At 37.2% G+C, this 12,332-nt stretch overlaps 1 protein-coding gene across 1 annotated transcript; it reads right to left on the bottom strand.

Moving 5' to 3' along the window:
- Positions 1-1,337: 1,337 nt before the first annotated feature.
- On the bottom strand, positions 1,338-12,011 carry LYVE1 (lymphatic vessel endothelial hyaluronan receptor 1). The gene is made up of 6 exons (XM_050897817.1): positions 11,819-12,011; positions 7,045-7,204; positions 6,799-6,938; positions 3,942-4,241; positions 3,073-3,151; positions 1,338-2,322 (listed from the first exon to the last, which is right to left on the bottom strand). Exons 1-6 carry the CDS (start codon positions 11,898-11,900, stop codon positions 2,136-2,138), a joined length of 948 nt encoding a protein of 315 aa, XP_050753774.1. The 5' UTR covers positions 11,901-12,011; the 3' UTR covers positions 1,338-2,135.
- Between the last annotated feature and the right edge of the window lie 321 nt (positions 12,012-12,332).

Below are 12,332 nucleotides of genomic sequence, written 5' to 3'. Positions count from 1 at the left end.
CCAGGAACTGCTGGTGCAAAACACGCCCCCACCCTGCCATAACAGCCGCGGGGGGGGGGAAGGGGAGAGAACACCTCGCTCTGCATGGAGGATGTGGGAGTTGGGTGTGTGTGGCAAAGGTCAATGCTCGCTGACCTTTTTACAAAAAAACCCCAACACCCATACATGATAACAAGCCATTTAGGAACAGAAATCCTAGAACATCCTCTAGGTCATCCACATCCTGATGCTTCAAGGTTTAATTCTAGAGGTTTGGGGTTTTTTTTTTTAATTTAAAGAGGAGAAAAGGAGTAGTACTTCCCCTTCCTGCCCGCTTCTGTTCACACATAGACACACGTACTTCCCACGATAAAGGCACCCCTGTACTCCAGTCAGGGATTGGGTTGGACTGGGAATCTCGCTGTATTTCCTGCAGGCCACCCACCCCTTTCGCCTAAGGTCAGCAAACATCTGTAGCCTCAGTGTGGGAATCTGAGTAGCGTTACTGTCAAATGACTAATACAAACTGTGATCTCCTGCTAGGTGGAATGAATTATTTGTCCAAGATACTTGAGCATAATGCAATTTCTGAGACATCAAGGAACTTCATAGCTGTTGAGAATGTCTCGTAAAAAAAGGCATGACACTTGAGAAAAGTCAGAAACATAATGAAGAATTTCTCTTAAGTTTCTGCTACTACCAGTTAAGGGTTTGGGGTTTTGACACTTTCTGTCTAGAAATTAAATAAATGTTTCCTGTTTGCTTTGTAGTGGTACATCCCTTGCAATTCTATTAAACAATGAGCAAGAATGTTTTGTACTTTCTAATTTGAATGTGACTGAGTAGTACTCCTTATATACAGACAATATCAAATACAGTACTTGTTGATTAGTACATACAGAACAATGTAACAGGTTCCTTTTAGCCTTTGTAGTGTTGGCATGAATTATGTCATGGAAAGGAGGGGCAGATCAAACTCCATTGACCACATGTCACTGTGAAGGTCAGGATGAAAGCTATCTGGTTTTAAGGTACATGATAAAACAAGACATTTATCGGTTAAGGCAATATCTTGTTATATCAGCTCGTATAGATTTTTAGAAAGTAAACACTTCGGGGAAAAAAAGCCCTTATTTAGATCTAAAACAGAACCAACAAACTTCCAGCTGGAGTGGAACTAGAGAAAAATTTTCCAAATTTCTTAAATTACTTATTTATTCAAGAAAGTATTTGTTAAATTGCTAGTGTTGTTCTTTTATAAGAACTAATTACTTCTGTAACATTAAGGTTATATGAGCTCTTTTTACTGTGAGACAGCTTTCATGAGAATAAATTGTCCAGACAAACATATATACCATACTTTATTTTTTATGAAGTACTGTAAAAGTCCCATGCCACTTGAGATCTTTGTTATGAAAGCCACACTTAAATATACACAAAAGATCTTAAACATAACTGTTGAGATACAGTTCAAGGGGATTTTTTCCCCCTGTCAAATATCTGATGCAGAAGAATGATACAGGTTTTAATAAATAAAACAGTAAATTATGATATGATGAAGATATCTAAGAAAGTTATTGATTGCTGTATATATATAAACATCAGCATCTTTGTACCCTTCCTTGGGTATTTGAATGACAGTGGGTTGATCCTTTTTTTACTCACTTGTAAACAGACTTATTTCTTCTGTTTGTAAACAGACTTTTTTTAAAACAGTATGCAACTACTTAATGGAAATAAGCTAATCTACATGAGGAAGAGCTACAGTATCATCATTTTATTTTAGACATTAAGTTAGCAGACATCCTCCAGCCATAAAAAACCCAAACCTTTTCATTACATATTGAACTGAATTCCGTGCAAATAGTTAACACACTGCATGTCGTTAATAGCATATTCCTAATTAGTTCTTTATTAAAGATGAAAAATGAGCTGTAATATGGATTTTTTTAATTTCTTTCAAGTAAATAAGATACCATGTTCTTCTGCAAGAGCATTTATAGCTAAAGACATAATTATTAAAAAACCAAGTTTTCATATGTTAAGACAGAGAAAATATTCATTCATGAGTATTTACAATCACCCATGTTTAAAAGCATTGCTAAGTTCTGTGTGCTTCATTTTACATTTCTATCAAGAAGTGTACATTCTTCCCCTTAAACTTCTGCTTCTAGACATTTTACTGTGGCCTCAGGCTTGGTTTTAGACTCTTCTACCTTTTTTCCATTATTCTTTGTTTCCTTCTCAGGTGTTTTGTCATTTGACTTAGCCTCTTTGAGAGCAGTAGTTTCAACCATTTCTTTTTGCTGATTCTTGTTTGAAAATGGGAAGGTTTTCTTGTACCTTTAAATAGAAAAAAGGATAGTAAAGCAGAAACACTGACATAGTTTGGTAGTATCACTCAAGAAATAAAGTGAAAAATATCTAGAATTAACTTTCTTTGCCATACTCAAGCGAAAGTCTCTCAGAGAATGGTGGCATGCTAGATCATTGTGCTGCTTCAAGCAGCGTGCTTTTTAAAGGAATATTTTTGTATTTTTTTTTAAGAACAGACAATGTATATTCAGGATTCGTGGTACATAAAGATAAAGCTATCTGGGCTAGGATGTGAGAAATGCACACGACTTTGATACGATTTAATGATGCACTGTGTTGAAGATCTTTACACAAGACAAATGAGCTCAACAATTATTTTGTTATGAACACAATCATAGTCCAAGAATAAAAACTTTTACCTTGAGTCCGACATAGAAAGAAACAAGAATAAAACTGCATAAGCAAGCTTATATACAAACAGATGCCCACTTCAGTGTTGCTATTTTGGCACACTTGGAAATGTTTTACACTAGGCACGACTGACTAATCAAAAATAGGCAATATTTGTCTTTGGTTCCTTTTCTAAAGCAGGGAATGGCAACAGCAACAACAGACTTTACTTGCATAACAACAGGGTTTAAGATTTTGTTCTTTGTGCTACACTGTTATGTCATTATTATTACCTTCTCTGCTCTTTAGCTATATATTTAAAATATTCACTGGTTGTACTCTAGGAGTTAACTCAGTCCAAGAGAAAAAAAAAACAACAAAACTTACTTTTTGATATAGCAGACTGCTAGAACAACTGAAATAATGAAGAAGATGACTGCCAGTACAAGAAGTGCAGTGGGGATACCTAGAGATCAAAGTGAGGTAAGCATAGAGGTTTTTATATGTGCTTAATTCTGACTTTATGAAGGCTCATAAGCATAAATCCAGATGCTTCTAAAAACAGCCTAGTGTAAGCGGTACATACACATCAACTCAAGAATAGCGGTATTAGGAATCTCAAAAGGTTAGTTACTCCTGCTCATTTTTTCAAGAGAGACTAAAACAGGTATTTAGGCAATCCCTGACAATGTTTGTCTAACCTGCTCATTGGAGGGTTTTTACAACCTGCCTAGAGAACACATTTTTGTGATTAACTATCCTTACAGTCAGAATGCTTTTCCTCATATTTAGTCTATTTCTCAGTTGCTGTATATTAGGATTACTTATTCACACCTCATATCTCAAGAACATCTCCATATTCGGAGAACAACAAATCTACTTAACACTCTCTTGGCTTCATTTGTTTTTAGGAGCTTGCTGAGTTTTCCGTTACTCTGAGCACATGGTGTTTGATAAGACTTTCTCAGAAATGTATTTACCCCAAATCACATAAACCAGAATGAACTTCTACCATTTCATATTAAAATATTATTAAAAAGTATAAAATAAGATTTTACTTCTACTTAAAAATTATTTTAAAATCCTCTGCGTTACAAACTTTGCTTTTGCAAAACCATTACACTCCTATTCTGCCTCCAGGTTCAGCTATATCAAAATGGATGCTGGAGTAGCAAACAAAAATAGCAGTAAACAGTTTTACTAACATCTACGTAACTAGCTCTTCTGATTAAATAGCTACCATATATGGCCTTTACCTCCAAAGACAATGGCATCATTCTTAAAGGCAGCATGGGAAGTGTAGTTAGGAGAGTCAATCGGTGAGTATTCCTCTGGTATTTTTGTAGTAGTCCCCTCTGTTGGTAATATAGTTTCAGTTATACATACTATGCGAAATTTTATATTTTTCAGGGATTGTTCTGACTCAGTCACATTGGGCACTGCTGTGATGTTCTCAGTCAAATCAGAGCCTGAATATGCAGTGAAGTCCGTTGGTGCACTTGATGAAGGTAGTATGGTTGTAGTTGGATCTGGTTTACATGAATTAATCTGAACATCTGCGGCAGGGAAAGGAAATGAATAAGAGTTGTGTTGGATGTTAGTTTTGTACTTACTGTACACACATGTTTATTGAAATTGTTCCTCAGTCATTCCCTTCTGGAAATTATTATTTGTTTACTCGCAAAAGCTTTACCCAAATCAGGCATGCCTATTTCAAACATGTGGCTACAACCCAGATTACGCACCTTTTATCGTTACTCACATAGTTAAACACTTTTTTGAGCAAGTGTGGCGCTCATTCTATAATTGCATGCCAATGACAAGACTCCTCCTGAAAAGCACTTAGAATAATAATGCATATAAAAAACAATAATATGACCTCCTGCAGAGCCGGAGACTTAACTGGAGATCCAAGATTCAAAAATATTTCTATTGTATATGTTCAAAACATATGCATGCACTGTTGATACTTGGAACACTACTTTGATTTTCTGGAAACAAAAGTAGCCCATAAAACTTGCAGGTAAACCAGGCACCAGTGTGAGATAAAAAAGTGACGCGATTCTAATGGGGGCTAGAAAGAAACAAACTTCAGGCACACTCAGAAATTAAGTCATTTAAATGATGTGAATGTTGTCTATATAAAAACGTGGGTGCAAGTGGACTTTTATATGTAGATTGAAAAGCTGAGTTCTAAATCAGGCTCATGTGAAAATGTGAAAATTCTTCTTTTCTAGTGAAGTTCTATATTCTGTAAAGCTATAAAAATTTCACTGAAGTAACAAGCAGATTACAACATAAATAACAGGGAAACGACGTATGTACTGTTCTCCAAATGAATACCCGTGGGAAGTCTGATGACGCAGTTACATTCACAGAATAAAAAGCTAAATGGCAGGGGCTTTTACTTTTTCCACTATAGTTTTCAAGTGATTTTGGCATTTCTTTGGCACAAAGAAAATTGACAGAATGAGCTTCTGCCAAATATTTTGGGTAAGAAATACCTAGAACAGGCAACAGTTTGGCAATTACGATAAAGAACTGCAGAATCATCCCAAAGTTAAATATACATTACTTTATTTTCTATCCATTCAGCAAGCTTAACTTACTTCACATGCGGTAACAGTATAATTTTTTTGAATTAAAGCTAAACAAAGCAAGTAATTCGGAATTACTTGCTACCTCCTTAGCATTACCCAACCTACCCAACATTTCTGATGCAGAATGACACATATTTCATACACTGAAACACCGTGTTGCATACGAACAGAAGAAATAACAGTACCAATAGGAGCAGCTTCTTTTAGAGTATGTTGCCTGAGTACTAATTCACCTATGCATTCATCAATAAAAGCTATGGACTGTAGAGAAAAACTAAGTTAGCCCAATCATGTAATTTTTAACTTTACAGGTTAGATGATAAGACAATTTTTAATGGTGCTTTCTCTCTGCACTGCTTTCTTATCAGCAGTCAGATACTTTGTAAGCTGACTACTTATATTACCTATGCTCCTTCACTAAAATGGCCCAGGATCATCAACAAAGTCGCACTGGTGAAGGCAGGGCCTTCTCCCTAACAGCTTTATCGTCAGTCTCTTCGTAAGCTCCAATGTGCACATTCACTAGACATGGTCTTAGGTCTTTGTATCTTTGCATGGGCATATCTTGCATATCCATCTTTCTCCTGCTCTTTCTGACCCTTATTCACACATCTTTCCTGAAAAGTTTCAGGATTTTGCACATAATCTCTTGCTCTTGTTATCTAAAACTCATTGGCAAGGACTAGGGACTGATTAGAAATAATTTATTGGTCCTGTATATGGTTTAATTATTGGGATAGTTGTTACATAATAACGATAGATGTGGGACACTAGCAGGAACACAATGCCTCTAGTTAAATACTTATTTTTAGTTAATCACAGAAGTCATTAAGAAACAATACTGATCTGTTGTGCTGAGAAGATCTAACTTATATCAAGGCCCAACTTCCACTGTTGTATCTTCCATCTGGGAATAGACAGTCAAGAATGAGGGGAAGGACAAGTCTTTTCACACATAGGATGATGCACATTAAAGGAAGCTGTTTGATTTTACTGATAATAGATTGGGAATTTAGTTAATTTTACGGTCTCTTAGCTGTTCTAGCTTATATTTTAATTTAGTTTAATGGATACATTTCCTTTTATCAAAAAGCATTCCACTTTTCCTGAAGTACCCCACTCTTGGTCTTTTTGCAAGAAAACACACATCACACACAGACACCCTGGTTAAAGATTTGATTCACTGTCTTTCAAATTAACGTACCTAAATAATCAAAACATATCAAGAGCATTGTGTCGACATTACAGAGTGGTAAAAGCAACTCTTCTTCAAGAGCTTTCATGGCAGCACCAAATTATTAATTCAGATTATATCAATTGACCTTTTGTATTTCTTGGAAGCTTTTTTCTCCTACAGAGCTAAGTACAGCTTGACAACATTTAAGATTGGGGGGGGAAAGGGCCAACAAATTATAAGAATTCACTCACTTGGTATGATTTTTTCATGCAGATATTAAACAAACAATAAAAACCAAAACAAAACACAAAAAATGTAGTTGTCATGCTTACATACCTGAGGAATTGAAGCAGTAAACCTTAAATGTTTTAAAGGGTTCAGCATACCATAGCACTAGTCCAGTGTTGCCCTTACCACATTTCTTGTTGGATGTTATCCGAGGAATGACAACCAATCCATCTTTCACCCATCCATAGCTACAATAAAAAGCATCAGTCTTTTTAATATTAGATTTATCACCAGCCTCAGATGTGTGTAAAGGCATTCACTAAAGGCAATGAGACACTAACTGATGTCATGTACCTGCATGTTTCAAAGCCATGTTTCAAAGCCTTTTCAACTTGGTCTTTACTTGCTAATTGTAGATTAAGTTGATTACATGCATTACTTGCTTCTGAGAAATTAACTTTCTCCTCAAGATAAATTCCTACACCTGTGATCCGGCAAGGTGAAAGAATGGAACCTGTAATTTAGACATAAATATTCAAGGTTAGTATTTGAATATTAACATTTATTCCTCAGGAAGAATTTAAGATCACATTCAATTGAATTGAACATTGTTAAAAGTTTGTAGCTTGAGGATAGTAGAAAACTAATTTCTAGCAAAAAAGACATACTTTAAAAACAGAACATATTTTCTTAACACAATAGTCCAGAATTTCAAGAGGTTTGGCTGTTCTTAGACTAAATGCATATACAGTTGGCATTTGAGTCACTACCTGGAGTCAGTTTCTTGCTAAAGACACTCTTAGTTGTCATACTTATTCATACAAAATGGGAAGAATAATCAGACAGGGTTTTTTTTCCTTTTTTTTAACTAAAGTGATAAAAGTAACAGTTGCATTGAGGCACTGATTCTGTCAGTACACCACTCTTACCAATATGAGTTCTATCAAAGGTATTATACATAATTTTTCATGGAATTAACATACCAATAAGAAAATATGCCTATAAAGATTTTATCATTCCTTATGTTCCTTATTCCTCCTAAACTTAGCTTTTTTTTTTTTCCCCAGCTTGGCATGATGCTTCCACCCCCCAGCCACTGTCAAGTGTTCAAGTCACTGAGTGCTTGGCAGGCAGCAGGAAAAGAGGGGATAGGCTGGGTCAATTTATGACACTTTTCCCCATTCCTCCTCCACAGGCAGGTCATCCAGCTTGTTTAGATAGCCACAGCTGGCCCACTGTTCATGACACCTGCACCAGGACATGCATAGCTTAGGTCTGATTACACCTGCTCTACTTTCTCAGCCTGTGTTAAGGACATAGGACAGAATTCAGGATTTGACACAGACAAGGAGAAAGGATATTATTCTTTTGCCTCCATATTTCACCAGAAGCATATACTGGAAAAAAGATTTTTTCTTTTTGAGTTACGTACATTAATTGCCATATTAAATGAAACATTTCAACGGTTTATTGCAAACATTTCAGATAACCAACAGCCACAGGTGTTACTTCCTTGCTCAATATGCTTTTCAGACTGTGTGCTCACCAGGTATGTACACTAACAAACACTTCATAAAATCTATGCATCCAAATACAGGCAATCCACAAAATCTCAAGGCAGGATGAAGTGATGCCTGCAGATCTACCACATGACTTCTTAGCAACAGAGGTTAGATTGAATTTTATGAATGAAAAGATAGAACTAGCAGCCAAGCCACCCCCACGATGAGAAGGGGATAAAAAAGATGACTCAGCTTGTGTGGAGTGCTAAAAGAAAGGCAGGTTTTTCGCTCCTACTCCCACTGGGTGTGGTGGCATTGGAAATGGCTTCCAGTAAAAGATGCATCTCTGCTGTCTTTACGTTTAGTTTAAATGTTTGGTAGATCAGTCATCGAATTAGGTGGATTTATCTCAGCAGTGATGGAGGCTGTGGCCTCCCATTAACACTTCCTGGTATGGTGTAGACCCAGTCACATGGCAGGTGAGCCACTGAACACTTAAGCAGTCCCCATAGCCAAATCTTGGCTGCATCCAGCCCTGACTTGAACATAAGACAAGCCCAAACATACTGCATGAGGATGCAGAGAAGCCCTGTTGCCCAGTGAAGATGTGTGTGTAGGTATCAAGGACCTCAAGTCTATCCAAGTAGTCCTGGTGTGAAGATGATTCACACTGTCAAATTTCTTCCTTTCAGCCAGCCTGTCTTCATGAATGTCCTCTTCTACGGCTTCATTTTGGCCAAAGTACTTCTGTGTCAGGGAGGTCAAACACTGGAACAGGCTTCCTAGAGAGGTGGTCGATGCCCCAGGCCTGTCAGTGTTTAAGAGGCATTTGGACAATGCCCTTAACAACATGCTTTAATTTGGTCAGCCCCGAATTGGTCAGGCAGTTGGACTACATGATCATTGTAGGTCCCTTCCAACTGAAATAGTCTATTCTATTCTAGGTGTTCCAGTTTTAAATTTTCTTGATTCCCTTTTGCTAATAGGCAACTCTCCTGGTCCTCTTGAGAATTATTTCTGGTTTCCTGAATAACTCCGTGTCTCAGCTGCTGAGGCACATCCCACAATTCCTCTTTCTTAGTTTTCAAGATCCCACTCCTCCTCTAGGGTTTATGCCTAATTCCTTTCTCCCCTTACTACTTTTTATGCTCAGACTTCACTCTTATTACTTACTTAGTACATTATTTTCCTATCTTTAGATTTGTGCTAATATAACTTTTAAAAAATATAATGTTGAGAATGAAAGTTTCTCAATGATCAACTTTACAAATTTCAAATAAAGCTGAGCAGCTGACTGAATGGAATTTCCTGAAACCTTAGAAAGTTGTCTAGATCCTTGTAAACTGTTACAGTCTTTAGTCATTCAATTACAGGACAAATATTTTTACATGAGAATCGCATGATAGATACATAGTATAATATAAAAATTCAGTACCAGAAAATTAAGTCTTAAGTGATAAGAAAAGTGACTGTAGGACATGGACCAAAGTTGTACCTTAGAATTCGCTAAACCTTTTAAAACAAAATTGTGAAGTAAAAGAAATGTTTTGGAAAAGTTATCAGCTTCAATCTAAATTCCAGATGGTTTTACAGCGTGAGGAAGAAATCCAGAAAGAGAACAGTAGCCTCTTCAAGTCTTTTCATCACTTCTTAAATCACCTCTGAACTCTGTTCTAAAGTTTGTACAGGAGACAGACTAATCCTTTAGAAGCATATTATCCTTTTTGGTCCACAAGCTGCACATAGCTGTACTTTAAGCTTTGCTCTGTTTAGTTAACCTACTAATAATTGGACATTCCCCTGAGTATTTGGGTCTTGTGTGAAAAATCTCTTCTACTGAGAAAGGTGGGAAGACCTAGACAGAAGAATCTCACAAGAAGAAAAAGTTGTCATAGGACAGGAAGAAAATTGTTCAATCTTTGTAAGCTATGGGTATTGCCTTTATTGTGCATTAGTTCTCTTCTTGCTTTTTGGGGGAAGCTGTTGTTTCTATCTCTTTGCCTTGCACCTAGCCTTCACTCCGATTTATTAGAGAGAGTTTCCTTTGGCTGCTGATGTCAGGGAGCAGCAAGAATGAGGCTGTTCCACAAGGAAAGAGGAGCCAGGAGCCGAGGGTGACTGCAGCACAGGCAGGACAGTGCCCTGACCGACCAGGGCACAGTCCCACAGCACCTGACCAGGACCACAGTGGTGACAGTGGCAGGTTTCACTGGCAGCCCCAGAGAGAGCAAGACAATGAGTCAGATGCAGGGTTCATCCAGAAAGTCCATTTGGGAACAGCAGAAGATGGTGCTACCTGTAACACATGCCTGAAGTCCATCCTGGAGACGAGGCGACCTACAACTTAAGTCCAGAGTCCATTTGTGAAGCCCACTCAGTAAGTCACTACAGGAGGGGACAGGGCATGCTACAACACAGCTTGAAGACACAGCTGGAGATCAGCCCTGAGCTTAACTGGAGTTCTTGGACCAATAAGCAGAGGATGCATGAGTAGGTACCCCAAGGGAGGCTTGGAGGGGAACTAATGGGGGTCCTAACAGCTGGAAGGAATAGTCTTAAGACTCAAGCTCTCCATTTCCCCAGTGAAAATTATTCAGTGGTTGGGATTGCTGGAGGAGACTACTGTTGTTAGGTACTCCAATCCTGTGGACTTTCAATAGGACTTGAGCATCTAATTCACTCAGTCCAGGTTTCCTTCAGAAGCCTTTCAGTAGATAAGAAAAACAATTATCTCCAACAATGGTGTATGTTCTTTTACATAGGTAGAACAAGCATTTACTCCTTGCAAATTACAGTGGAACATCTGGAAACATCTGATGTACATTGAGTATCTACAGATATCCTAGTAGCTACTGCAGTTAGAATACATTGTGTCAAGTTGATTATGGAATTTGAAGGAGAAGACATTCAAATTTCACTAACATATAGAAGAATGGGGTATTATATGACCCTGATTGAAAAAATAGGTTCATATAATAATGTTTGAGGGAGGAGGGTTATCTAAGAACTGTGTGATAAAGTTGATGTTGGCAATTCTCTATGTTAATTTTTTCAAACAGATAGTTTATACAAAATAGGAACTTTTGCACTGTATTAACTGGAGACAGGCATGACTGCCCTGGAAATGAACTGTGAGATCCCTGCCACACATTTCCTTCAATGTTGCAAATCAAGACAGTGTCATATTGCCAAATAAGAGTGAAACACTTTGGATTAAAGATAGCATTTTATCAAAGACACACAGAACTAGTTTCACCCATGTTTTGCTCTCTGAGGATTGTACAAAACTGTTTGCTATGATATTTTAAATAATACGAAATAAAATCACATTTGGATAGATCTGAACTTAATCCTAAATGCAATACCAAATCTTTAAAACAAGCAGTTCTGTAGCATTTAGACAATAATGCTACAGCATTTAGACAGTAATTAGACTAACAATGAAAGTTCCCCTATATGCTAGAGTAGTTTTCATTGCACTGTATTCTCAAAACCCTGTGGTTTCCTATGCCAGAAACACATTTACACACACTCCCTTCCCCTAATTTTTGTTTGCAAATCTAGCTACTTTTTTCAAGTACTTTACTGTTCAACTAGGAGACTTTAAAAAGTGGAACTTTACATACCTGTTGTAAAGTAATTTTGAGCCATGAATGTCATAACCCAGATGAAAAACACTGCTGAGGTAACTCCAAAATAAGTTGCCATTATGACCAACTTGGAAAATTAAGAAATTCAAGGTGATTTGTCTCCTGTGCTAAGAAAAGTTAAAGTATTGGATACTGTCAGGCCACCTTTGAGATGACTTCTTGAAAGCAACTTCAGCTGTCACTGCACTGCTTCATAGAAAGAATGTTAGAGCAAATGTGTTAACTGTCCCACTCAAAAGGTGAGGTCACTGACTGGAAATCCCTAATCACCCTTTACGCTTTCTTTCATGTAGGGCTTGCTGGAAAATTTAACTACTGCTGACTCAGAAAACAGCTGAGGAAGGAAGATAAGACTGTTACACTAAGTCAGTAAACACTTTGAAAGAAGTTTTTCTTTTGCTGTTTTTTCCTGTTTTACTGATTAACAGCTCATTACTCATGATGTTGTCTATTCATCTAGTAAATTAATTCTCTATTGTATCACAGCATG

Source organism: Gymnogyps californianus, chromosome 5 (assembly GCF_018139145.2).
Source record: "Gymnogyps californianus isolate 813 chromosome 5, ASM1813914v2, whole genome shotgun sequence".
Classification (NCBI taxonomy): Eukaryota; Metazoa; Chordata; class Aves; order Accipitriformes; family Cathartidae; genus Gymnogyps; species Gymnogyps californianus.
The sequence above is the reverse complement of the archived record's forward strand: the minus strand, read 5'-3'. Positions and strand labels throughout refer to the sequence as shown.